At 44.0% G+C, this 27228-nt stretch overlaps 3 protein-coding genes across 5 annotated transcripts; all 3 read right to left on the reverse strand.

The window, feature by feature from the left end:
* Positions 1 to 4013: 4013 nt before the first annotated feature.
* On the reverse strand, positions 4014 to 9731 carry sult2st3 (sulfotransferase family 2, cytosolic sulfotransferase 3). Of its 2 annotated transcripts, none has more exons than XM_037454931.2 (6): positions 9435 to 9731; positions 5699 to 5907; positions 5294 to 5420; positions 5027 to 5121; positions 4670 to 4850; positions 4014 to 4502 (listed from the first exon to the last, which is right to left on the reverse strand). In XM_037454931.2, the coding sequence occupies exons 1-6, from the start codon at positions 9610 to 9612 to the stop codon at positions 4387 to 4389; spliced, it is 906 nt and encodes a 301-aa protein (XP_037310828.2). In that variant the 5' UTR covers positions 9613 to 9731; the 3' UTR covers positions 4014 to 4386. The 2 variants fall into 2 exon arrangements, with proteins under 2 accessions (XP_037310828.2, XP_037310829.2); XM_037454932.2 differs by lacking the exon at positions 9435 to 9731 and adding an exon at positions 8792 to 9202.
* A 1369-nt stretch (positions 9732 to 11100) lies between these two features.
* Positions 11101 to 15241, reverse strand: tmem147 (transmembrane protein 147). Of its 2 annotated transcripts, none has more exons than XM_037455010.2 (8): positions 15095 to 15241; positions 14169 to 14271; positions 13764 to 13833; positions 13590 to 13655; positions 13342 to 13478; positions 13176 to 13260; positions 12717 to 12838; positions 11101 to 11894 (listed from the first exon to the last, which is right to left on the reverse strand). In XM_037455010.2, exons 2-8 carry the CDS (start codon positions 14243 to 14245, stop codon positions 11774 to 11776), a joined length of 678 nt encoding a protein of 225 aa, XP_037310907.1. In that variant the 5' UTR covers positions 14246 to 14271; positions 15095 to 15241; the 3' UTR covers positions 11101 to 11773. The 2 variants fall into 2 exon arrangements, with proteins under 2 accessions (XP_037310907.1, XP_037310908.1); XM_037455011.2 differs by lacking the exon at positions 15095 to 15241 and adding an exon at positions 14942 to 15062.
* A 1282-nt stretch (positions 15242 to 16523) lies between these two features.
* gapdhs (glyceraldehyde-3-phosphate dehydrogenase, spermatogenic) lies at positions 16524 to 25231 on the reverse strand. Its single transcript, XM_037453718.2, has 11 exons — positions 25083 to 25231; positions 19544 to 19601; positions 19340 to 19436; positions 18977 to 19083; positions 18440 to 18530; positions 18220 to 18338; positions 18039 to 18120; positions 17787 to 17938; positions 17509 to 17671; positions 17126 to 17223; positions 16524 to 17005 (listed from the first exon to the last, which is right to left on the reverse strand). Exons 2-11 carry the CDS (start codon positions 19570 to 19572, stop codon positions 16936 to 16938), a joined length of 1008 nt encoding a protein of 335 aa, XP_037309615.1. The 5' UTR covers positions 19573 to 19601; positions 25083 to 25231; the 3' UTR covers positions 16524 to 16935.
* Between the last annotated feature and the right edge of the window lie 1997 nt (positions 25232 to 27228).

The raw sequence follows: 27228 nt of genomic DNA on the forward strand, positions 1-27228 counted from the left end.
GGGGGGGCCTCCGTGATCACATCCTCTCTGCGATGTGCGGTGCCACTCATACCGCCTTCCCTTTCACCCCCGACCCAAAACACACCCACCCACCCAGACACCAGTAGACATGCGAGTGGTGACGACGTGCGCGCAGGAAGACAGACGCGCTGCTCGAACAATAGAGAGAGAGCAGCAGTGCAGCTGGAGCAGTGGCACATGGACTCTATGTCATCCTGCTGCTTAAAAATAACCAAGATGACCTGTTAATATTGCCGGTTAAGTACTAGGTGTCCATGTTATAGTTTGGCCTCGTCATAACCAGCCGAGAATGAGAAGCAGGTGGATGACACGGACGTCCTCATTTGGGGGGGGGGGCATTTGTCCGAGAGCTTTGGCTCTTTGACCCGTCCAAACCGCGGCCGACTCCCTCCCAGTCTTTCTGCCCCCGACTGTCTGTCTCTCTACGTGACCGGGCCAGGGTCCGTCAGAGCCAGTGGAGGCCGCCATGGCAGCAGATAACACTAACTAGTTTCCTGCCATTACCGCTAATTGCCCGACGGCCCGGAACTGCAGACACCCTGGGTGGGGCGTGACTGAAGAGCGTGCGTGTGGCTGCCTACGTGTACGTGTGTGTAAGCTCTTCACATGTCACAGGCTGCCTACCTGTTTACATGGCAGAATGTGTCCCCCCCCCCCCCCCCCGTATACGTCCCCTGTCCCCAGTCCCCTGTGGATGTGTCCTGTCAGCATCTTGGGTGCATCCATAGTAAGTAGTAAGTATAGTGGTGGGCAGCGGAGGAATGGTGGAGCCAGTGTGTGCATGTCAGTATGTATGGTAGGAAAACAGGAAAAGTCTGTTGTGGGTTTTTTTATATGACGTTTTTTTTTGTTATAAATTTGTTTGTGGTTTTAAGTCCAGTGTGAAATGTTTTACGCTGCCGTCATGGCCAGGAGAGCCTTAAAATAGAGATTTTTAATGGGGAAAGAAAATAAATGAAGCTGTGGTAGTGAATTAAAATAGGGGAAAGCAGTTGTTATCTGGATTGATGGGGCACAATAAATGAATACATACATTCTTGTATACATACATACATAAATGTTATTACTAAAACAACGTAAATTTTGTATTAAACAGTTAACATTCTGGAGCATCAATAGCAGAAAAATCAAGAATGATCAAGAAAAATCAAGAAGAGAACATCCCTTCTGCTTTAAACTGTGTGTCCGTAGATGTGGTAAAAAGTTAAATAATGATCTACCAACACAGACATAATGCCACGTACTGTATACGACAAGAAAGCACACAAGGGAGATGGCGCATCGCTACTCTTAATGACTTTATCATTCAAAAAGTGAGGAGAGGATGTTCCGATGTGTGTGCGTCACTGGTAACATCTGCAGATGTCTACATGGGGCGAAGTGGAGGTGTGGATCGCTGGCTGAGTTCTGTATGTATTTAACAGGGACATCACACACACTCAGCAATGCGAATGTACCAGAAACATCACAAATGAAATAGTCAGTTTAGGGCAGTGGTTTCCAAACCTGGTGCCACTTGGTGCTTGTAAAGCCGAGGGACAGATAGGCCTCGTTATATTTTGTGTAACTTTGCCTTTCTTGTGGTGGCCGCGTTGCCTCTTCCAGATGTGACAGACTAACATCCGATTTGAGCTTTACGCCAGTAACAAATCTGTCCATCTCGGCACATCGCGACCTCGTGTATCTCTCTTATCTTTTTCTTCTTTTCTTTCCTCGTCTCCCTCCCTCTGGCGCTGCTGGCGTCTGAATTGGCCGCTCCGGGGGGCGTGGTTGGAACACAGTGTGTGTCATCTATGTTCTGCTTAATCTTCATTTTTAAAATGTCATTTACATTTCTTGGATAAAACCATATTCAGATACAAGTTAAATTTGTGTCCTATCAACCTGTTGGCAATTGTATTTGTTATAATACAATTGCGTGTGAGGGTGTGTGCGCGTAGTTTGGGAAACACTCCTATTTTAGGCCTTTGAGTTGGTGTTTGTTTGTATTTTGTGGCTGAAAACACTTATTCTCTGACAAGTCGGATAAGATACTTTGGTACATGTTTAGCCAAAGCGACTTACAATAAGTGCATTTCAACCACAATCACGTTTGCTGCACACATCCATGTGTGTAACTAGTTTCCGTACAGTACATATGTGATGCATGTCTTTGGATAAGTGTTGCTGGAGTCAGCAGTCACACGGGGGACCCTGATCCTACTTTTAGTCCGTACTGAAATGTCAAAAGGGCCATTCCACAGCGATTTAGGGTCGCAATGTAACGCTGCAGCAACCTCCATCGTTCCCCTGCATGTTCTTTAAAATAATGGTGAGGCTAATTGAGGAAAGCAGGTTGGCACCTCTCTGTGAGGCAGAAGACACCAGAGAGTGAAGCAGCCTCTCCCAAACACCACAACGCTGTCCTGGACTGAATAATTGGCATTTCTCTGGGCGGAGGAAGTCAACAGACTCACGAGGCCTCGACAGACTGACTGTTACAGACTGTTACAAAGATTACAGCATCTTCTAAGGAGTTATTGGCTTTCTTGTGAGAGTGTGTATGTCTACAGCATGTGGATGAGAAGAGGGCATCAAAGCAGTGCCGGCATCCTGTGGGCAGCCCAGGGCAGGACCAGTGGGCACAGGGCGGCGGCGAGGTGGGTGTCCTGTGGCAGGCACCACACCGTCTGCCTCAACAGATGCACTTAAACACACACACACACACACACACACACACACACACACACACACACACACACACACCCTGCCCAAGGCACAAAAGGCCACCATGTAATTGAGGTAGTGTCAGAACCCAGGGGAGGGAGAGATGGATAGATGGGAGGGACACACAAACACACACTCAGAGGAGCAATTCTACACAATTAACTAATTTAACCTAGAAATGAATTGTCAAAAGTCACTAAGTGCTGAAAAAATAAGAGGAGATAATAAACACAAAGTGGTCATACAAGGGCCAATAGAATGACATGAAAGAACAAAACCATAAAAAACCCAGACCAAAACGTTTACAGCATTGATTTATCCAAATGCAACGTGTCGGCAGAAGATCACCTGATTGCAAGTGATTGGATAATTAAGTCAAAACTTATTGTTAATTATGAAGAGGATTAACGTTCAGGCTCGCTTGGCTTATCAGACAAAAACATACTGAAGTTGTACTTACACAACGTGTAAAGAGAAATGTATTAGGTTGAGTGCCCCCCCCCCCCCCCCGGTTGTCAGTGACCCATGCGTTGGGTCGAGCTGGTCCCCAAAAGAACATCACAATCGAGAAGGACATCTTCAAATTTAAATATGTCAATAAAAAAGCTTTCTAGTAGCAGCTTCACTCACTAAACTCTGAGGTTGTTGTGAATGTACACAGACTCTATTCCACGTTTTACTACTATTAGGACCTGTGTGAGAGTGTGTGTGTGTGTATTTGTGTGTCTGCCATGTAGTTTTCCTGGTGTTTTCATGAGTGATTGCGTTTGTATTCTGTGAGCAATCTGCTACACACACAGTGGTGCGTCTGCCATCTATTGGTTGAATCAGGTGTGTTTGAAGTAACTAGGGGATCTGCTGCAGCATTTTGTCTGACATAGCATCATTTCACTTTAATGTTTCATAATTACTCATCTCAGTAATACGAAACAATGTCTTTCGTGGATACATGTTCAAACACGTATATTCAAGATGTCACCTAACAGAGTGTCCAGGATCCAACTGGACAGCCACAACAAACAATTACATCATTTGCACAGACTTTGACTTTAACTCGGTGAGGGTTTAGGGATTTCTGAGAATTCGAGGGCTCTCAGGCAGACATTTTGAGCCCTTTATGAGCCCTTTTTTTGTGGGAATTACCCACAAGTCATTGCAATGTGACATTAACAAACGGGATAACCAGTGAATGCAGTAAAAGAAGGTGAACAGTTCACACTGTCGTAATAAAATGTATACATTTAAAACATTAAGGATTGAAAGTGGACAAATAAACAGATGAAATTACATTATATTTATTTATTCATTCAAATATAAAATGTTGTCTCCAGTGCAATTTTGACAAAAAATAACACTATGACACATTATAACACAACAATTTCATTACATATTAATCTTTAGGAAGGATAAAAAACAAACAAAAAAGAGAACAAAGAGTCCTGAGGATGGCTGAGGATCAGGAACTTCACCTTCTCAGTTTTGCTTGCACAGGTAAGACAATTGTTGTTCCATTCATTTAATCAAACTCTGCAACAATGGTTGTCTAAACCAATCATCAGCGGTTTTAAAATAACTAAAGGGTCACATGCTCAATGTTAAAATGAAATGAAAGTGAGGGTTTCTGCAGCTCTTCTCCTCTGTCTCTGCTCCGGCTGATGATCAATCCAGGCTCCATGGCAAAGTGAGGTTCTCTCCCTCCAGCTCTTTGCGAATGACCGATGTGAATCTGGCCAGTTGCTCTGGGCTGAAATGTTTTTTCCAGTCTCCCACAACACCTAACGCAAAAGCAAACAAAAACATACACACACAGACACACACCAGGACAGTCGCATGAAAACAGCAAATCTCTGATATGAAAGAAAATCAACTGAAATCTGAAAATCCACAAACACATCTGATTAAATCTCACTCTTCAATTCGAATAATCCAATGTGAACCTCACCTTTCCTGAGGAACGGAGATGTGTCAGAGTTCATGTACACCTTAGGCACCATGCTGAAGTTGGACATGGTGTTCTTCTTCATGCTCGTGAAGGAGCACTGTTCTGCAATCTTCTGAATGACTTCTTCACTCAGATTGCGGCCCAGGAAACCGGAAATACGCCTGAGAGCTGCCGGGAGGTCCTAAACGAGCCGCACATTGGTGTAAAGCAACCTCCGTTTGCATTCATCTTATAATGCCCATATTCTGAGGAGGATTTTCTGCATGGTTTCTACTATGAGAGCTCGCTGTGCCTAAAACGACTCCTGTGTATTTGTGTTGTTTCAGAGGCCCATGAGAGCTCTGGGGAGTGTTTTACCTGAACCATTTCTTCATATGTGATGTACATTATTCTGTCTCCCAGATCCGTGCCCATCCAGCCCTTCACGTGCTCTGTCCACTTTCCAAACAGCACTGCCGACAATAGACCACAGCGTATAGACACAAACAGACACTACTGTTCTTTCGTGATAATGACAAAGATGACTTTCACCATCTAAAATCTGTCCGCGCGTTAACACCTAATCGCTCTGCTGCAATTAAACATTTTCTAAATCAACATCCCATGTGTCATTAGACCGCTGACCTTTGCCCTCCAGGAATTTCTCCATGAACTCATCAAAAGTCCCCGGCTTGTCGAGGAATTCGGCCATCTTATGGAAGTAGTATGAAGACACGATGACGTCCTTAGGGTTCCTCATGACATAGATCACCTACGGCAGAGACACCAGACACTAAGGACTTATGCATTATGGAAACGTGGCCATGACAAACACATTTTTACAAAGAGGCAAACGCGGTTACGCTCCTTTAGGTCGTCTGGAGGGAGGCTAAAAACATCCACATTGATGGTACATTTTGGTGAGGGAAAACGCTTTAGAACTTGACTTCACTGTATAAAATGACCTGTTTTGACCTCTGTGGTTGTTGCTGTGTTCAACGTGTAGAATAATGCATATAATGAAGAGAAGACACGACACAGGAACGTTACCTTGGCTTTGGAGGCGTGGAAGGAACGGGGCATGAGGAAATAAGGGAAATGCGTGACCAGCCCCCGCGGAGACTTCATCTCATCCACAACCACGGCTAATCTTGTTTCCTCCAGCCAAGGGACCCTGTCCCAGTTTGGAATGGTTTTGACCGGCGTGGCATCCCCCCCATTCAGAACCAGTGGGAGGATCTCCTGCATCCAGATAGTACCTTCAAAAAAGAATAAAACAGGAGACAAAACATAAAAAGACTGCTGCAAGTACACTGTAAAATGTAGTTGTTGACCTTACTTAAGGAATTGAGTGCACTTAACTCATTTCCGCTTCATTTGTTGACCATACTAAAGGAAACTTGGTAAAGTACACTTTGGAGATGAGAACACAGACTTCTACAAGACACGCTTTGTCAAAAAATCTAATGTGTTTCCTCTGTTAATCTTGTGGTATAAGTTACTTATCTTCCAATTGGAAGATAAGTAACAAACTGGTCACAAATCAGGACACCCGTTTAGTCCACATTAGATTCCATTTTGTCCAATCTACCATTGGATCACAAAGTATGACGAACTAGCAAGTACTCGTTGATGTTTGCAGTGTATGCCTGCAAGTACAGACATCTATCTTTGTATTATTTTAATGTTTTAAAAAAAACTGTCAGTCTAGTTCAGTGGCTGCAAGGAATGCTTACTCGTCCTTTTTTTAAGCAGATTTGTAGATATTCATTTCTGATGGACATTGCAGATAATGACATCCATGTAAAGTCTTGTATTGGCCTAACTTGCTCAATCAACGAATGAGCAAAAGGGCACATTCCTTATTTAAGCACACTAAACTGTTTTTGTCTTAGGCTGATGAGGTCATACCTCTTGGAAACAATGCTATCAGAACTGAGTTTTTGTCTCTCTGTGAGGACCGATTGTAAAGTGTGGACGGGCTCTACTCTCAGGAAGCACACAATCTCCACCAAGGTTCAAATTCTTGAGAAACAAAATCATTCATTAATGATAGTTCCTCGAGCCAATTGCCAAACAAAAAAGGTCAGAGTAGCTCACCCATGACCCATACATGCAAGCGTGACAAAAGACGGTTAAATAAAGTCACATGGCTGAGTTTTAATCAAATTGGTGGCGTAGTGACCGGCTTCCTTCACTCATACCAGAAAAAGATGGGGTAGTAATTTCTTTACGGCTGAATCCACCCAAATTGCGTGGCTGTCCAACAGTCTGATTTGGCGTATTTTCCTTCTGACCGATGACGACGGTATTTCTATAAGATGTAGGCACAAGCTAACATTCTTTTGCGCAAATTTGGTATGTGTACAGATGGAGTGAAGACGTCTCTGTTTAGAGCTCTATACTGCACACTGGTGGTCCAATTATGAAAAGGCAAGTCCACAGAGACTCCAAGTAGCCTATAATGATGCCATGCGAATAGCTGAAGAGGCCCGGATGGCGTAGTGCACTGCGGGAGTTAACACTTTCAAAGCTGTACTAAGAAACCTTATGTATGAATGTATCTGCCGGGTTCACGTCTCTGAAAATGTAATTACCCTGGCTTTGTCAAATATAAAGTTTAGCACTTCACGCTACCAGTCCCAGCGGTGGAGACATTGGTACAGCTGTTTGTTCATGCAGCCTTTGTAGGTCTATGTACTCAGCTTGTTACCCTGTTGGTATTTTATTTATTTTTAAATATGTACTTACTGTTGTTTGTACTATCTGGACCTTGAGTCGGTAATAAAGAGATGATATATACTGATATATAAAGTCTGTGAAGCAATAACTTTGTTTAAAGATGACCTATTATTAATGTAACCATTAACACACATTGGCTTAGGTGCACCTGATTGCTCAAGTTTTTCCTAAATTCCTTTCTCCTGGTTGGCTTTTAGTGTCGTCCTTTACATTAGACGTCATCTAAATTTTTATCTTCGCCTTCAGTAATGCTAATTGGACTCCCGTCAAGAGCATCAAATGCCTCAGTTTTGTCTGTTACGTCCCTTTTCCTCATCTTGGCGACTTGCTGTCTTACATCACGTTTATTCTGAGTTGACCTTGGGAACTATGCAGCACTGATGAGTTGTCACCAATCTGATCAGCAGATACATCCGGAGAAAAAATAATAATATATCCCATACGCCCCTACATCAATGCCTACATTACGTTAAACAAAAGAGGGTCAGATCGGTCTCGGTCTCGGTCTCGAAACTTGCATCTGACCGTTTTGGGATCGTCTTTGACGTCTGTCAAGACAGACAAGTCTCATAGAGAAAAGACCCTTGTTTATTGTGAACATGTGATGGGAAACAATGGGTGGTGTTTCTTCCCATGTCGGGGGCCTATAGCCACACCACCAGGGACTCATTTGTGCTGAAAAGGAGCGTGTTTTATAATTATGTCAAGTTTAAAGTGTCACTTACAGATGACTAAATCACCAATAAGAAGGAATTGATAATATTTGTACTCTTATTCTCATCGGAGCCATGTGGATGGATACGATTTAGGCTCTGAAACAATACTGCGTTCGTCCACATGGGAATATTTAACGATTATATTCACATTCAATTACATAACGGGGTTAAATTTCTTGGAAATGCGAATGGACAAGTATTTCTCATATGGTGGAAATAACAATTAGTCTAAATCACGCAAAAACGTTTCTGATTCTGAGGTAACTCTCCCCAAAAAAAGAACAACTTGACTGTGGAAATAAGACTTCGGGTTAAAAATAATCCCGGTACTTCAGAGTCATCGTTACGCAACACTGTGAAGTGATTCGTTCAAAGAGGGAATTTGCACTTGCTAACTTAAAATTGTATATAAGGGTTCTAAATCCAGCCAAGCACGTATTGTGACAACATCGAGAAAAATGAATTACGACACTTGCCAACTCACCGCATTAGAAGGATGAACACTCTGTACAGAGTGTAAAAACAACCTTAAAAACAATTTTAAATGCCACTTTGAGTCTGACACTTGAGTCTGAGATCTGAATATATGTAGGATATACGTTAGTACACCCAGAGTAAAACGCATGCCCTACTGTGGCTCTCGATGACAACAACAACAACAAAAAAATGATCAAAAACCAACCACCTGACTTTGGGTACACTACGGCCACGACGTCCTCGTCTTCAAACGCGAACTCCTGCGCAAACTTCAAGCTCTCCGCTGAGTGGGTCAGCGTGGGAAGCATTAATCCGTGGTACAGCGTGTACTTTTCTTCAGAGGACATCGTGTTGCGGAGGTAAAGGCAGGTGAGACGCTGATGCCGCGTTCACGTACGCGGGGCGAAAAATCGCAACTGGAATTTTGTCGGTTACTTTTAAAGGTAACGAGATGAGCAAAGGGCACCCCTTGAGAAAATGCTGAAATATCACAGCATATCCCCTAAAACACTTCAGTATCTTAAAGTGTCCAGGTGTGCACACACGCACACACAGGTCAGTTCTCTCCCTCGAGCAGCACTGATGCTGATTAAAATACCTGAGGCTGTGTGTACCTGCAGAAGATTTTCTAAGCATGTGACGTAGCCTGGAACAACACGTGTGGCATAAAGGCACAACCACATCATTATAAATCAGTTATACGTCAGACTTTGACATTACGTCTTCTCCTTGCATGCGCGAGGTTTGTGTCCACAAAGGGTTGTTTTTTTTTAACGTGCCACGTCTTTGGGGGGGTACAGTGGAAAAACGGAGAGAAGCTGGAAACAGTGATGGGAATGAGCACACGGTACCTGACTTGGGGTAGGTCACAACGAACACGTCGGAGTCCTCCACACGGAACTTCTCGGCATAGTCCAAGCTCTCCTTGGGGTGAGCCATGCGAGGCAAGGGGATCCCGCGGTACTGAATGTACGCCTCGGAGGACATGATGCTTGTGCCTGGCTCAGGAGAATCGGTGGCTTGTTGCATGCGCTTGGCTCCCTCCTCTCACGTTCTGGTCACGTATGCACTCTCTGTTCTCTGCGCTGACCTTTACCTCCTGTTGTAGCCAACAGAGCAGACTCACTGTTCTCCTCCGTGCGTTTGTTTTGAATGGCATGCAGTGCAGCCAATCGATTAGTGTATAGTAGTTCAGGTGTTGATCCTACACGTATGCTGTGGCACACGTTGAAGGATTGTTGCATGCTTCCACAAGCCTATTGACAGGATGAACGCATTTAGTGTTATTTAAACTCCACACAAGTAGATGGATTTTGGGTGCTTTGGATCCTGCTCCAACAACAATGTGCTTTGTGAAACTCTGGGGGGGGACCAAAGTATCCAGGATGTGACTTTAAAAGGTCCTAAAAACCACACGCTGAGTTGTGTTAATTCTTTTTAAAAGTTCATTCAGTTTTGGGCTGCCTTACAACATCTGGCTGGGGACAGCAGACGGAAACTGTCTCACTTACAGTGCAGCTGTTGATTGAAAAATGGGCTACAATGGTGCTTGCAAGCCATACCACGTATCTGTTAGTTGTGCGTTAACCTGTTTGGGCTGGGGTGGGAGTCACGCTCCATTAATTCAGACTGGAATGCACACGGCCGGCCCGACGCCACTGAGTCACTGCAGCCGGCCTCCTCCTCTCTCCCTCCTGGCACACAAGCAGCTTCAGCAGCGAACACAAAAGGTGGTGTGTTCACATGCATACACACGCATTATGTGACAACAGAGCATTGTATCATTCGAATGAGAGATTTGTCAGACTCCAGGGAATAGAACGGGAGGGGGGGGGGGGGGGGGGAGAAGCAGAGTGCAGGCAGTCAGCTGAAGGGAAAGGCAGGAAAAGGGAGTGAAACATGACCTGGGGGGTAACAAGAGGTACATTGTGCGATGAGAAGGTAGAATATGTTGTATTTGGAGTCAAGTCTGTGTGAATTAAACTGTTTTCTCCACTATATTCACATTCACTACACAGAACTCAGATTTGATGTATATTACTTTAGAAATAAAGGGTTTTTTCCAGAATTCCGTAGGCAGTATCCGTAGGGAGTATTTTCTGTAATCATTTGTTCTAACAAATGTGCTCATAAGTTTCAACACACATTTCTTTGCATCGCTCACCTTTTGTGAGACACGTCCCTCCTGCCGATGCACCCCTTTGCACACCCTGTTCTTCAACATTCCTTTTAAAGTTCAGTTGCTCCAGAAGCCAGGATGGGGGAGGCAGAAGGGAGGAGGAGGAGGAGTTCTAGTCGTTGCGAGCGGGCGTGTGTGTATGCACGCACGTATCGGGCGGAATTGAAAAATACATTTGTAGATTCCAGATGTGTGTTCAATGGTATCACATCGGGAGATCAAATGATATTCTCAAGCTCGAGTTGACTTCAAATCGCAGCCAAGGTGAATAGAGCGCTGGTCAGTTTCCCAGGTTTAAAACGACTTTATCAAATAAGAGAACAACAAAGAACAAAAAGTTGAGTTGTTATTATTTTAATGTCAAAATCTCAGATGCTTAAAATTCACCATGTGGTCAGAATGCTGACATGACTTGACAGTCGGCATGTTTTTTTAGTTAAATCTTTAATACAAATGATTTAAAAAAAAGTGAAAAAGATATCTTGCTACCGTTAAGTTTTAACTTGACTAGAATATAAATAAATTGATAAATGGGTGGGCACACAATGAACTATCAAGTATCAGGTCATTCATTTTAAAATTCACATTATTATCCCATTAACACATAGAAAAAAAAAAAGATATTTATGAAATTCAACTTTTAACAAAACCTACACAGAGTTCTTAGCCAATCACATTAAGATGTTTCCCGGTGTCACCACTCAAACTGCAGCTTTAACTGGAGGACTGAGAGCAAACGAAGCTTCAGTGCATCTCCACAATCAATGATCTGTTCAGGCGATTAAAACTAACTGGAAGAAGTTGTTTTCTTACCAGTTGGTAGATTAGCCTCGTTTTAACATCAGATCAGTCCAGATTAATAAAAAAAAAGCACTTTTAGTAGTCTTTGGTGTTGTATGGTGATACTCAGACTGAAAAGGTATCAGGAATCAGCTGCAGATTTATGACAACCGAGGTCCAGTCTGGACCACAGGGATTGTTGCAGGTTTAACTCAGACTAATGGTTTGTGCTTAGTTGCTGTGGACCAGAGTGACGAAGAGAAACAGTGAGCAGAGAGAGATGCCACCAGTCAGCACGGCTTTCACCAACAACACCGTCCAACTGCCCAACAGGAAGACATGGACGAACAACCTGAGGGCAACACAGAGATAAACACAATGTTAGGAACAAAACGGTTCATTGGCATTACGGAGACCATCCATCAGAGACTTCAGAAAGTCCCAACTCTTCCACTGGTTGATGCATTTGTATGTCTAGAGTTTAATAAAGCAACAAGGTACGAGAGGCTGTACTTTATCTTCAATAGTGTAACAGTTCGAAGGTGTGGTTAGGCCTGACGCGCAGCTATTTACACACCCTGTGACTCACTCTCAAACAATCAGAACACTGGATTTCATCTACCTGTGTTATAATAAAAGTATATAGTCTCTTCCAGTCACCAATGGTGACAGCACAATGAACCCATTAATACAATGGTGTCATAAAAATGCTCTGCTCCTCCTCCATTCCTTTTATTCAATTTATATTATATTTTTTAGAATTTGATTGGTATTGTGTGCTACTAAGACATTTGAAATCTAGCTAAATAGGAAATAAATCAATAGGTTAAGACAATTAAAGGACATGACATACTTTGTAGCTTAAATGCGCCTGTATTTTGCTATTAATAACTTGTGCAGTTATTCCTGTGGCTGATGTTACTGCTGTTAACTAGTGCCATCCTGTGGCCCACAAAACAAAGTGCAGCCACCGCATAGGCGGCTCAATCAAACCAAAACAGAATTTTCATTGAAGGAAATTCCTTTTTGGAAATATGCTTCTCCACTCTCTTGTCCAACGTTAGTAGAACACTGATATCATGTGGCATCTTACTCTCACACCACTCCGCTCTCCGTGTACTTTGCGTTATGTCCATGTTGGTTTTGAGCATACACGTGTTAAAGTCAGACTTACTCCATTAAGAAGGACTTGTAGACGCAGAGAGTCAGCAGCACAGTAACAGGAAGCCTGAAGCTCTTAGGAAGGTCATATCGTGTGAACATCCACACAACTGCTGCCATGCCGATGTAATGGATCTGTACATACAGAGCAATAAATAACACTTAAATAAATTCCTTTTTACAAACTCAGGTCCCATCATGTACACATTTACACCGCAGCAACAAATGCATTATAATGTATAGCAACAGAAAGACAGAAATTCTAGTTTTTGGACAGGGAAGGAAGCAAATCCTTTTCATAGATTCTACAGACCATTGTGGTATACATTGTGCGTGCGAGAAAAAAAAATTGAGCAGTATTCAAGTATTCAAAATGAGACAGCCCCTCTGAGAACACTGCGGGAGGAGGTGAGATGAGAGGAAAAGGCTGACATAAGATAACGAAAAGTGACAAAGGGGTACAGCTACTCACCAAACTAATGTTAGAGTCAAAACTCATCTGGATGTACTTCCAGTCAAACTCAATCCCTCTGGCTCCAACCCAAAGAGGAAGACACCTGGAAGGCCACAAGCAGGACATCATTTGCACAACAGTTTGGATCTAATGTTTCTGCAGCAGCTTCAGCATCACTGCTCACCTGGACATCACAAGTTCAGCGGTTGCCCAGCCCATGGCAGCCACCATGATCTTGTACTCCCCTTTACCAGCATTACGAGACATCACAAGATGGAGACCCAACAGGTCGGCTAGGTCCACCGTGGCCTTCATAAATTCCTGGACAACAGAACGACACATTACAACCTCCTACTGGCATACTTTGTTATTATATTTCACAAAATAGGACCACGTGCGAGAAATGTATCTTTCTGGTCTTTTGACACTTACTCCAACAAAGTCGTAAACTCCAGCTCCTCCTTCCCACGTGGGGAAAAATGTAGCGAGAAACAGCATCTGAAACACAAACGCACAAAAAAAAAAAAGATGAACACTTTAGCAAAGCATAGTTTGTGCTTTCCGATGCCGTGTCTGTGAAGGATCGTTATGGGAAAGCTCGCTCACCTTACAGAGCTGGACAAACAGGTAGGTTGCTCCAGCCTGGACACATCTCCAGAAGGCATTGTACTCTGAACTAAAGTTTGAACAAACAAACACAATGTCAAATGGCGGGAAATGTAAAAAAAAACGAGGCAATTTGGGGAAAAAATGCTTCAAGAACTTTAGTGCAACAATGTTCATTGAATCAAGTTATATTGTTGCAATGCAAGAGCACGCTACACAGTGTTAAAGAGATTATCTGGTCCTTCCAAACTCTGGCATTACTAAGCAGATTATCAACCGACTGCTTAGCATCTGAGCATGTGTTGCTGCAACAAAGGAATAAAAACTACATATCTTCTATATCACACGGTTTGTACAACTTGCATCAGTAACCACACATTGCAGATCCCTTATTCAAACACTTACAGGCCACTGCACTTGTATGCTATAAAGTAAGGGAAATAAGCCAGAGCGAAGCAGTTCCCAAAGTGAAACAGTGTCATGATGCCTGGTCACAAAACTCAGCTCCCTGGAGAGAGAGAGAGAGAGAGAGAGAGAGAGAGAGAGAGAGAGAGAGAGAGAGAGAGAGAGAGAGAGAGAGAGAGAGAGAGAGAAGATGTTACTTCACAGAATGGCGATACGATCAGATTTTCTTATTACACCCATGAAAATAGTGAAAATAACCACTTCTGGGAGAGGCCAAGGAAACCAAACAATATCTGGTTTTGACCGACTAACAACCCCGAAATCCACATATTAAATATAAATTGAAGCTCACTGTAAGACAAACAAAGCAGATCATTGCACACGAGAAGCTAAAAGCAAATATAAGTGACTTAAATGACAAACGCTAAACTGCTGGCTTGTTGACTGGCTAATCGACTATTTAATGATTTGTGGACACATTCATCACGTGTTTATTTCTACCCAACTACCGTTACAGCTGTAGCGCAGTGTGCGTGTAGCACAAGGTTATTACGGGTAATGCTAACGTTACACCGACGGACACACACACGAGCTCTGTCGATAAAAGCAAGCTAACAGATTGACGCTCCGGCAAGTCTGTCATCACCCATTAAAGGTATTTAGCGGGTGTCTATATGATCTAATTTGCGGAGTTATTTAACGATACAAAGTTAAAGTATTTGAGGAAATGAACAATCTGGGCAGAGGGTTACGTTAGCCGAACTAACGCTTACGATATGGTCGTCGGACACGTTTCTATATCAACGTTAGAGAACAAGCTCGGAGGACACCGTATCGTCCTATTCCACCACAACACCTCCATTAAGCCATAATTTAATCAACATGACAGCCACTGTGAAGCAGAGCCTTTCCGCGTCAACGCTTACTGAGTTTGAAGGGCTGGAGAGACGCCGTCGTTCAGCGGGGCCGTCAAGTGACAAGCGGAAGTAGGATGAGCTCAACCTCGAAATGTGTCCGACTACACCAGCAGTCATTCACCAACAGGTTCCACAAGGTGCGTCATACAAACACAGGCACACAGAAACGCGATGAACGGAAGTCCCGCAGCTCAAAATGACGTGCGCCTCTAGTCATGGGGTGACGGTACCGGAGGGCTTGTTCGGCCCAAAAAGCACGCAAAATGCAAATTGTTTCATTTAAAAACATTTGGGCATGAAATAGCATGGCATATGAAGTTACACTACTGAAGCTTACTGTTTTTAATTGAAAAATTAATTATATTCAATATGCGAACTTTGTTTGCAGCAGATGCTTTAAACAAAGGCAAAGAACCCTGAAAGGTATTCGATTGTTGTATATGAAGAGCCCTGTTATTTCTTTGTCTATTTTCATATCATACTGTACAGTTTTTTTCAAAGACAATTAAAGGCAATGTCAGCTCAAATTACATCATGCCCTTCATAATAATGGTGGAATGAGCTCTCTGATGACATCATGACCGCACAGAGCCTTCCACTTTCCAAACTAAAGCCACACCTCTTCAGACCAGACCTGGACTAAAACACTGACAAATTGTAGCACAATTGTACTTACAATGGCTCTGATCTATTGCAAGTCGCAAATCAGCTTACTTACCACTAACATAAATACACACTAACATAGATGTAAAATATGATGCACCAACATGTTTCTTCGCTGCGAGCAGTTCCTGGCGGTCCAGTTGTGCCGGTCTTGTTTGGACGGACAGTCTGGCAGCATAAACCCTGCCCTCCACTGTGTGTCCATCATCAACTAGCAGGCTTTCAGTCTCCCTGTATTAAAAGGCTTTGGTCAGGGAGGCTGATTGATGAGTTACAACTTCGAAACAAGAGGCAAAGACCCAAGTAGCTGAAAGATTTAAGTTGCCGTGAGCGTCATGACATAAGTATAGTCTGATCAGAATGTAGCTTAGAATTGGCCCCAAAAATGAAGCATGGTAGCAGTTATAATTTATAGATTAATTGAATTTCGAGATAATAAAACAAGCCATTAAATCAATTTATGGCTTTTGATGTGTTAATATAAACCCTGTAGCTTCAAGAGGTTAAGGGACTTCCAGTTCATTTTTGTGGCGGCCATGATGTTCACTGGGGGCCGCAGGGGTAACACACTAAATAGTGGGAAGGAACCAGTCATGAGAGCTTGAGAACTATATAAAAATGTTGAACAAGTTTAAATGCATTTTATCTACTTAATGTCACAAAAATAAAATCGTGTTCCACGTTTAAAATTTACCATTGTATGCATGTTTTCAGTTACATTTTTGATTTGTCTTACAGCATTCCATTTGAGACAAAGGACATTACAGGAGGACAGTTTGTGGTTCTCAAATTCTTTATTTTAGTTTACTACTTTCCACGCAGAGTTACAGTAGTAGTTACAGTAGTAGAGTACTGCCTCTCAGATCTTATCCACGGGTGATTAAGCCTTTACTTATAACACAACAGTGGGATGAATACAGTAGTTACCATAGCACTGGGCCATAAGGACACATCTAAAGTGGCAAGGGGGCACACAGACAAATACGGTCACCAACGGTTTGTCATTAAAAGGAAAAAAAGACAGACTCAGAACACTTAACACATATGCTGCCGCCTACGTATACTGTAGTAGAGCTAAGGTCTGTGATGCTAAGACTTTGCTGTGGGTGGCGCCTCAGTGTAAAAGAAGGGAGAGAGTGGGAGGTTGGGGTGGTCCCTTTCTGGCTTCCTTTTTAGACAGGAAGTGTCTACTCCTTGGAGTGCATGTACAGCAGCAGGTCAGCCACACGGTGGCTGTAGCCAAACTCATTATCATACCTGAAGAGAGAAGCAAAAAAAAAAAAAAAAAAAAAAAAAAAAAAAGGAATTCATGATTTGGGTTTGAAAAGACAAAAGTGCTTTGGCTTAACTCTTATTTCAAGACATTTGAAAACTAACCAGGAAATGAGCTTGACAAAGTTGTCGTTCAGGGAGATGCCGGCACAAGCGTCAAAGATGGAGGAGTGGGTGTCACCGATGAAGTCAGAGGACACCACCTGCAAGAACAAATCCAGTGCCAAGTCAGATATACTGTGGTGCAGCCAGGTATAACTGAGGCAATGCATCACCTGCGGAATTCCAACTCAATCATGCCCAAAGCAGGCCTCTTTTTTTTAATGCATCATTGGTGAAAGCAAATCATCCAACTGTAATAAATAATGTAAATCCATGCATTTCAATTGAACAAACATCTTTACCCCATCACCAATAACTTAAAATTGTAGTCTAGGTCATCATTACTACGCTTTGCATTTGCTTTACAAATAAAGATTGGCCGTTACCTGGTCCTCTGTGTAACCAAGCACTCCCTTCATGGGCCCATGTGCGGCCTTCTTGACCGCTTCCTTAATTTCAGCGTAAGATGCAGGCTTGGTCAGACGGCACGTCAGGTCCACCACTGACACATCAGGCACTGGCACCCTGAAGGCCATGCCGGTCAGCTTACTAGAGACGGGACCAAAACAGAAGTTGACCATGGTCAGTTTGTTTTCAAATGCACCTGGCTGATTGACAAACGCGCAGCTCATTATCACACTACAAATAACGCGGTAGCCCGTACCCGTTGAGTTCGGGAATGACTTTGCCCACCGCCTTGGCGGCACCAGTGGATGCTGGGATGATGTTCTGCGCGGCAGTGCGGCCGTCACGCCAGGCCTTGGCGCTGGGTCCGTCCACTGTCTTCTGCGTGGCAGTGTACGCGTGGACAGTAGTCTGCGGAGAACAGTCGCATTACACGAAACATGAGAAACTTTCACAAATACAGTGCCACTATTAACAAAGTCCACGACCAGTGGAGTGTACTGGGACGTACCATGAGCGCCTCATCAATGCCAAAGTTATCATGGATGACTTTGGCCAGGGGGGCCAGGCAGTTGGTGGTGCAGGAGGCATTGCTGTCAACAGAAAGGGTCAACAACCATTATGTTGACAAATCAAGGAAAATGTTTGGGGAAAATTCAAAATGAAAGTCCAAAACCAAAAGCTGTTTTTACCTGACAATGGTCATGGTGGAAGGGTCGTATTTGTCCTCGTTAACTCCCATGACAAACATTGGAGCATCGGGCGAGGGGGCGGAGACTACCACGCGCTTTGCTCCGCCCTGGATGTGAGACTGCGATCGGAGAGAAGCGGGAAGAGGGGCACGGGTTAGAGACCGGACCCACTGGCCGCCTGTGTATTGGTTTATGTGACCCAGTGCAAGCGAGTACATACGGAAGCCTTCTCCACACTGAGGAAGACTCCAGTGGACTCCACCACGTACTTGGCTCCAGCGCTGCCCCAGGGGATCTCAGCTGGCTTCATACTAGAAACAAAGAACAGTCTGAGATCAATGTTCATCGATGCCATTTAGTGTTCTTAACCTTTGCAAATAAAAAAAAAATACTATTACCAAAAAGCTACATCATTTACAGAGTCTAGATTATGAGCAAAACATAACCCGTCAAAATCTAACACGACACCTCCCATATTTACGCTTCGTGTACAGCAGAAATGTTGCTTGTATAACAGCCCTTTCTGTTGGTGTTGCCTTTTGCAGAGCGGCACCATTACTGAAAGGACTGAACCAACAGCCAATAGAACGGTTGTAATGGGGACTCTGGGTTTAGGCTTTAGTCAGCAGAAACATTTCCTCTACACCTCATATTAAAGCCTGGGAGGGGAAACTGGCATTAAAATCTGTAATGCAATTCTATAATTTATGGAAATGGTTCCCTCTTAAGTCAGATGGCTCTCAGCAGCCTCACTTACCACTGGAACACGGAGATTTCGTGTTCGTCGACGATGAGCTTGCCCCCGTCTTGGGAGACCTCGCCAGGGTAACGGCCGTGGGTGGAGTCATACTTGAACATGTAGACCTGAGCGCCAAGAAGAATAAGTAACGGGGTTATAAGAGCAGGGCGGGAGGAGGCAAAGCAAAACTGCAATAGAAGACTAACTTATCAAACTGTATACATCTGACATAAGTGAAGGCGCTCAAAGCTTGTCATCCCAACAAAGGTTCAGGTATAGATACAGTTTGTAACCAATCAGAAAACATTACACGAAGATTCACGCCTACGGTGTGTATAGTACAGTAGTTGTACATCACATGCGGATTTGTAAGCATCTTACCATGTACTTCAAGTCAATGAAGGGGTCGTTGATTGCTACGACCTTGATCCCTTTCTGGAGACAAGCCCTCAGGACCAGACGGCCAATACGACCGAAACTGCAGATTGAGAGAGAATGAGAATTATTAACAGTTGGGGGAAACTGGTGGGAGACTTCAAACCGCTCCTGGTACCTCACGTGCATCCTTTAAAATATTTAACTCACCCATTGATTCCAACACAGAGGTCTGACATGGTTGCTGCTTTGTGGGGGATTGAGTTACCTGAGAGAGAAAAAAACATTTTTTTTTACAGCTACTGATTAAGAAAAACACAAATGCATTCAAATCTCCATCCAATCTGTAAAGCTCTTCCAGCTGGCAACGCAAAAAGATAAAGGTCAACGTGACAGATGCTTGCGTTCTTTGTTGTAAAAACACATTTATAAAACTTCTGCAATGTTACTCTCTTTTGTGGTGTCCTGTACAGAAACAACATGAACACTGGTAGCATAAGGTTGTTGCAGTAGATGATGCATTTGCACCAATTAGTACCAGGGGGTGAAGTATTTTGTGTGCTCCCCAAGTTCACATGACATGACAAGTCAGATGCACGAGTTAAAGTCAAGTGAAAGTGTGCGCCGAGTTTGTTGTCAGTGATGGAAAAATACAGGCTTTGACCCCCCCCCCCCCCCCCCCCCCTTTACATGCATCTGCTGCACGAGCAGAGACATGCTACACCATGCAGGGACGTGTTTTGGAAACAACGGAGACGGGTGGCGGGCGCTGGTGTACGTAACGAACACAAACTTGTATGCACAGGGAACAAAAGAGAAAAGGTTGGCCTTCACTCAGCTATGTGACCTCCTTTTCCCCGGCCTGATTCAGCGCTCCTCGCCACACACTTTCCAGCCCACGTATTTGACCACTTGTTTTTCCTGCCTCCTCTACTAGCCCCACCTCTTCCTCCGTTAAAAGGAGACGCAGACACGCATTACATCTCAGTTTCCTTTTTCATTGCGAGAAGGCAGTCAATATGTTGTGCGCATTATCGTCAATAGGATTCAAACCAAGGGCAACCCAAACAATTGAGCATTATGGTTATAGTATTAACAAATGAATGCAGGGAGCGAGTTGTAAGGGTAATGCAGATCGTCCTTGAGACCCGTTGGTCGACATTTTAGACTACAGTAATCTCCTAATCTGTTGTGTGTGTGTGTGCACGCGCCAGTGGGGAGCATGAGAAACAGGATGTCCATCTGCTGAAATGCATTGTGGGAGCACTTTAAATAGACTATAAAGGCAATCAGATTAATCTCCCACTCGAACGCCATCGTGCATTGAATGATCAATTTCAAGCGGTTCACTAAATGAGTCAAAAGAGAAGTCACCCTTTGTGTTGCCAAAATCAAGTTATTAAACAGTCTGCCTCAGGCTCAAGTGTCATCCTTCTGACAAGGTGATTTGCAGAGTAACTCGTTTGAGCACCATTTCTTGTGGGCCTTTTGTTTGCAGCCTCCATTCAGGGTAGAGCAGCCATTTTGTGCTCTGGTCCCATCATTCATTGCTCAAGGTCACAAAGGAGAGCGGCAGAGGGTGCAGACGGTAACACCGTGGTGTTCTCACATCATTTCTCTCTCTCCTTTATACTTGTGGATTCAGGAACAGATGTGATTAAAAACTCCTCATTTACAATTCACTGAAAATAGTTGGATTAGTTGCTTGCATGAGATTATGAAACTGAAAGTGTGAGTCAAACCACACAATTTTATACTTTACACTCCCTCCTCCATGCCAGTTACTAAGCAACAGTGTGGGGCTGTGATTGAGCAATGGGGAAAGAGGGGGGGGGGGGACCAGCGACTGAAAAAGAAATTCTGTGCTGAAACACTTCTGTTAAACCACCACATTTGAGCTTAAGTAACAAATGCTTTCTCGTGCAGAAAAACCTTCTATGGCAACTCCAGCCACAGTTCCGCCTCTTTGGTCTGCCGACCAATCAGCGCACACCCTGTGGCGACATTCACACAGACATGGACCAGCTCACAGAGACCGTATTGTGCAGGGCCAAGACGTTGCATGCTGTCAACTGCAGGTTGCAATCTGCTGACACTCAAAATGAAAGACTGAGGGAAACAGAAGGAGATATTTTGAATGTGGTAAACTCTTGTGGACTAATGTTTGCAGCCAAATTGATTAGGACGCTGAGGTAAAATACATTTTGATTAATCAAAAGGGGACCCAATTTGTTGCATTGATTGAGCAACCTGAGATCATAATAATCACCTCCTGATGAGCCAGTCGGCCACAGGAAGCAGCTTTGGAGGTGTTCAAGCCTCACTAATGAGGAAGCTGGTGATTTACAACAATCCATAGTGTTGTCAACGCTTTCACTTTAATTACTTCCATGGTTCAACTGCCTTGCTTTTTTTAACCATGAATAACCCTCCCACCCCACTTTACCAGAATCATTGAAATTCAACAACCCGCCTGAGTCATCACTCTTCGTCTGAACCCCCACATTTAGGACAACTCTGCCCTCCATCTGGGCTGTGACCCATTTTCTCTGAGTTCAACTGCACAAAGAGGGAAAGGGGGGGCAAGGGGTCGAATGACTGCGGCTGAAGACCAGACGGACCACAAAAAAAGGAAAGCAGATAATCAACCTAAGGGGACATAGAAAGGCAGCATCAGGTGGCTAAACCTTACAGTTCACTTGGGCAAAAAAAATCCTTCCGATTTCAAGCCCCACCTGTTTGCCAAATAAACAAAGACTCTTCTCTCCGTCTGAGGTGAACAGTCTCAGTAACGCGGCTTGTGGAATCTGGTCTTGTTGACCTTATATGGACCGGAGTTTACTACTGGAAAGTTCCAGCAGCTTCAACAGTGCGATGTTCAAAATACAGAGCGGTCACAGCACAATGTCATCAAATTCTAAATCGTAATCATGGGATTGATGTCCTGGCCTTGAGTGGTGCAGACTGGAAATCCTACGGCGAGTGAATGAACTCACGCTCTTGCTTTTCCTGCCCACCAATACACGCCCCCCTGCCTTCTTTCAGTGGAACCCTTCCCCCCCCCCATCCTACACGCCCTACGTCTCTCCAGTATTTTTCCACTGCGGTGGGTTGCCGGGCTAGAGGGCCAGACTGACTATTTGATTAGTAAATGTTCCCTCAGCTTTGACCCACCTGAAGGCCACAAAAACTGAATAAATGAGTGTTACACCATTGAGTGAACACAGCAGTGATCAGGGATAAAAACTTTGTACACGAACACAAACTTTTCCCTCAGCTCATCAGTATACATTTATTCATTTTAATAGCGTCATCACTGAAAGAATGCCACTTTACTGCAGTAAACTAATCAGTTACATGTCCGGAATCCCCTCACCGGACCACCACCACCACAGGCCCGACTCCGACACGGTCTCATGCCGAGGTTCATTCACCTGCAGCAAACTAACATGCGCAGATACGGAGTATAATAAAAAACTGTTAATTGAAATGGACAGATAAGGCAGTTTATCGTGGCTTTGTGTGTGTGTGTGTGTGGATGGTAAGGCAATGAGCACATACGCCATCATGAATTAGTGAAAAGGCGCGCTGTATCAAACTGCAGAGGCATCTGAAGGAGACATGCGACCACAATGACACAATGCTCTTGTCCCCCTCCCCCCAGCTTGGGTCAGCAGGCAGATGACAAATAGCCTTCCTAAAGCTTACAGCCCCATCCTCTGCCTCCTCTCCCAAGAGTGTTTACAGTCCTACATCTTTAGCCTCATTGCTACTTTGAATGATTGGATTAAAATAAAAAAAATTGTTTTTAATATCACAACAGATAAGTGCAGAATGACTCAGGAGTTCCTACACACATCCTGGACAAGATGGCCGATTGATACGTCAGCTGATGAGGATAATCGAGAAGACATGCCATACTCCTAGGAAACAACATTTTTAAATTCGGAAAATCAAAACACATTTGGCCTTCCCCGTACATTAGATTGAGAGTCAAGATGTCCTCAACATCATGTTGTAGCTCGCTATAGGCTGAAAGAGCATGTCCTGTGAATTGCTGGTGTGCTGTGGATATTCACCTTTGGCAAGAGGTTTACTCCGTCAATAACCCAGTCAGATGATCCCCAAACACCCTGATCCGAGTCAACTACTACAACCGAATGAATGCGTCAAGTATTAGCAACCGCAGAACGCCTTTGCTTCATGTGCAAGGCGTCTCAAAGGCATACAACTCCAATACCACTCACTCTTGGATCAATGTAGTGCATTGATGAAAATAGTATACAATTACATTATGAGATCTTATTGCTAGCAAATGTCATTCTAACCTATTCCCTAGACAATTTCATAAAGACAAGTATACATGCATTTCCAAAGTATGGTTGAGAAAGGAGTCTGGAGGAAGGTTATGATAAATTGTGTTACTTAAGAGGTATTATCTGCAGATCTGTGACTAAGTGGCAGTACATTTAGATTTTCCTACTACAACACTGGCAAGCCTGTTGGCGAGCGTCAGTCATCCAGAGCCTGTGCAAAGAGAAGCTACTCGATCGGTATGGATCGTGGAATAAAGATCAGCAGCTAGTTAGCATCCTACAGCAGCTGCAGGGCCTGCAGGGACCTTCCTCAGCTGAAGGGATGACCTTCAGCAGAGAGACAAGGCCATGAGACCATAGAATAACTGCTGCAAGAGTACTGTCACAATTAATTTTATCAACACAAATGATGATAGTAAGTTGCACCAAAATACCGTGTGGTTGATTAAATCATTACATTTAATAAAGATGTGCGGCTTTAAGCAGCATAGGGCCCTTTGCGTAACCCCCCCATCAACAGGTCTGTCGAGTCAAACTGCGACAGAATTATGCGACACTGCGCTGCGTCACCACAGGAAGGCTCCTAAGCACGACTCTCCCATCTTTCGACATGCCATAAAACCAAGGTCATTGGTTTATCGGTCTTCGCCCTCGCGTCACCGTCTCTGCCGCGTAGGCTGCAACGCATCTCACAGGTCCAATGGCGCCACGACGTCCGACCTCATCACGCAGCGCTCAGGCGGCACGTACCCTTTCCATTAGCGTGAACTCACTCACCGAGTGACGACTACACGGCGGCGGACTACAATTATGAACGGATTTAGCTGCGTGGCTACAAAATGGGCTAAAACACATTTTTTGTATTGGGTTAAAAAAACATGGAGACTAATCCACTTCCGCAAAGATGCAGCAGGAGCTGCCAATGTCACATTCGCTCGGAGCGACTATTGCGCTTCAGATGAATAGATTACACACTATGAATGGGACACTCACTTTTTTTGCGGGTTTTCTTAACAAAACAGGAGCAACATTGGTGGTCATGTTAATGAGAAAATACGTTTTTTTTTATGACGCCCGTGTGATGCAACGAATCGACTCTTACGTAAGGACTAGCCTCTCTCCGCACTGCAAGGCCGCGGCCGCATCCCTCCCCATCCTCGCGTCTCTCTTCCTGTGCTGACGCCGTCAGCCCGAGAAAAAGTGGCCGTTTTACAGATGCGGTCGAAGATAATAACGCCACAACGCACTCGCGCGTTTGTCTGTCGTGCACTGGTGTCACTTTTAGCCCAAAATATGTGGCGGAGCAGCCAGTAAATTCGCCACTAATATATATATATACATAAAAAGATAAGGCATATTATGAAACCGGCAGCAGAGACTACGTCGTGTTAAATGCGTCTCGTATTCCAGCTGTTAGACGGTGACGTTCTTACCTTCCGCTTGATGCTTTTCGGGTCTGTGTGCGCAATCCTCACTGCCGCCTTCCGCTTTTATACAGGACACGTGCCACGGGGAGCTGGTCGCCTTGACGACGTGACGTCACGTCCCCTTTGGCTGCTCGGCTCCATTCGGGACGAGGTGCTGGTCACGACGGTCTCTCAACGGTGCTGCCATGGTAACTAATGGGATGAATCCCCGATCTGGTAACGCATTTTTTCACATATCGAATGGACACCCGCAGGTTGTGTCGACGATTAAAGATAATATCAACCAGAGAGGAACACGCACAGAAATGAGCGGTTAGAGATACAGATAGGTAGGATGACAAAAGTAAAAGAACAATGACGAAGCATTTAGTCCCTTTCGCACATGTACAGAGCTGGTCACGTGGATGTGATGAAATAGTGAGGAGAGATGCATCGACATCCTTTATTTGAAATAGGAAAAGAGCAGCTGTAGCTCACAATGGTCAAAAGCCACAGCGTCCATGGTCACTATAAGCATGGTGCAGGGTCCTGTTGGATTGCCGGGTCTGGGCATATGTTTTTATATCCAGGCCTCTACGCGCTTTGAACTGAAAGGGACTGGGTCGCCAGTTCGTGTGTGTGTGTGCAGCCATGTTACGTAAGAAGTCATGCCACTAGACAGCCTGTTCTGCTGCTTAACTCGACGTATACGTCATGCACATATAGAGACGATCGTAATATGAAACGAAGGCAATGACTATACAACTAAAACAATAGAAAACTAAATTTAAAACGAGCTGTTCTACACTCTCAGTTCCTGTTTGGATGTCACAGCACGTAAAACCAGCCTACGTGAGGGAGGGCGCGTACAAGTGTAAGATGGGAAATCCCTGCAGTGCAATAGGGAAGGAGTTACAGGATTTACACACACTGCACATCCTGTCTTAAGATGATGTAGCATATAAATGAGTTCATGAGACGGACATCATGCTACTGCACATATCGATTTGTCAATTAATTTATTCATTTTTGTCAAATTAGACAAAACATGTCTTTTTTCAGGTCATATTACGTCTCAATTTGAAATCATATAATACAATCATTGTATGTAGCTCTTCTGGGTGGGCTATTTATTTATTCTTCACATTTCACCACCGTCACAGGACCCACGCAGAACCAGAAATTAGTATGACGCCATCTTCTGGACAAACCATAACACTGCAGCTTATTGCAGAACCTTCTCGTTAATGTTTTAATGGTTTTAAATCGAGTGGTCCCAAGTCAGTGGTCGTTAACCGTGCGGAGCAACGCCAGGAATGCCACTTTTGCAAACTTTACCTTTAGAGAGATAAGTTAGTTCAACGAGACGCCGAGTAAACGTGTTCGCATCCCGGCCACCAGTATGTGGCAGAATAAATGTGTTTAAACCATAGATTTATCTAGGTCACCACATATGTCCAACTCGCGGCCCGCCGCCGGTGCTTAGTGTTTTAGTTTGAACTATCAGTGGGGGAGATTTGGCAAAATTCGACACATCCTTGTCAGCCATCATCGTTTCAGCTGCGAGCCTCATCTTCGTCATGCCTCTACCGGTGTGCCTGCATGACGTCACCTCTGTAAAAGCACATTCTTCTTTTCAAAGATTTTTTAAAGAAAGTATTTCCAGATTGATTGTTTCTCACAACTTGTGCATTCACTGTTCAATTCGGGTTGTGCTACTTGTTGTGGCAGCTTCAAGTGAGAAACAACAGCATGGAAGAGGAAGGCATATTTTCGGGGCAACCCTCAGGTAAATTCGATTAAAGCCACTGGTGATGATTGTGTTAAGTGCTTCTCTTTGGGTTGTTTTAGTGGTTACAGTCAGATAAAAAGTGTCACATTTTGATCATTCATGTGGGTCACTTTCCTGCTCCAGTATGGTTATTGATGTTGCTGTGTTTTTTAGACATTTCTAATCACAATGTAAATACTCTTTAACAAAAATTAAGAAAATAATTAACAGCATTAGTGACTTGCGATTGTAAAACCAGCATTAAATTGAATTGCACATGGTTGCTGTGGAACCCGCCAGTGTTTTAGGGCCACGATGCATTCCATGACACCTGCAACTTTCACTATTCACTATTTCAAAAGCTTCACATGAACATGAAGGTTGAACCAAAGAAATCTCCAA

Source organism: Pungitius pungitius, chromosome 11 (genome assembly GCF_949316345.1).
Source record: "Pungitius pungitius chromosome 11, fPunPun2.1, whole genome shotgun sequence".
Taxonomy (NCBI): Eukaryota; Metazoa; Chordata; class Actinopteri; order Perciformes; family Gasterosteidae; genus Pungitius; species Pungitius pungitius.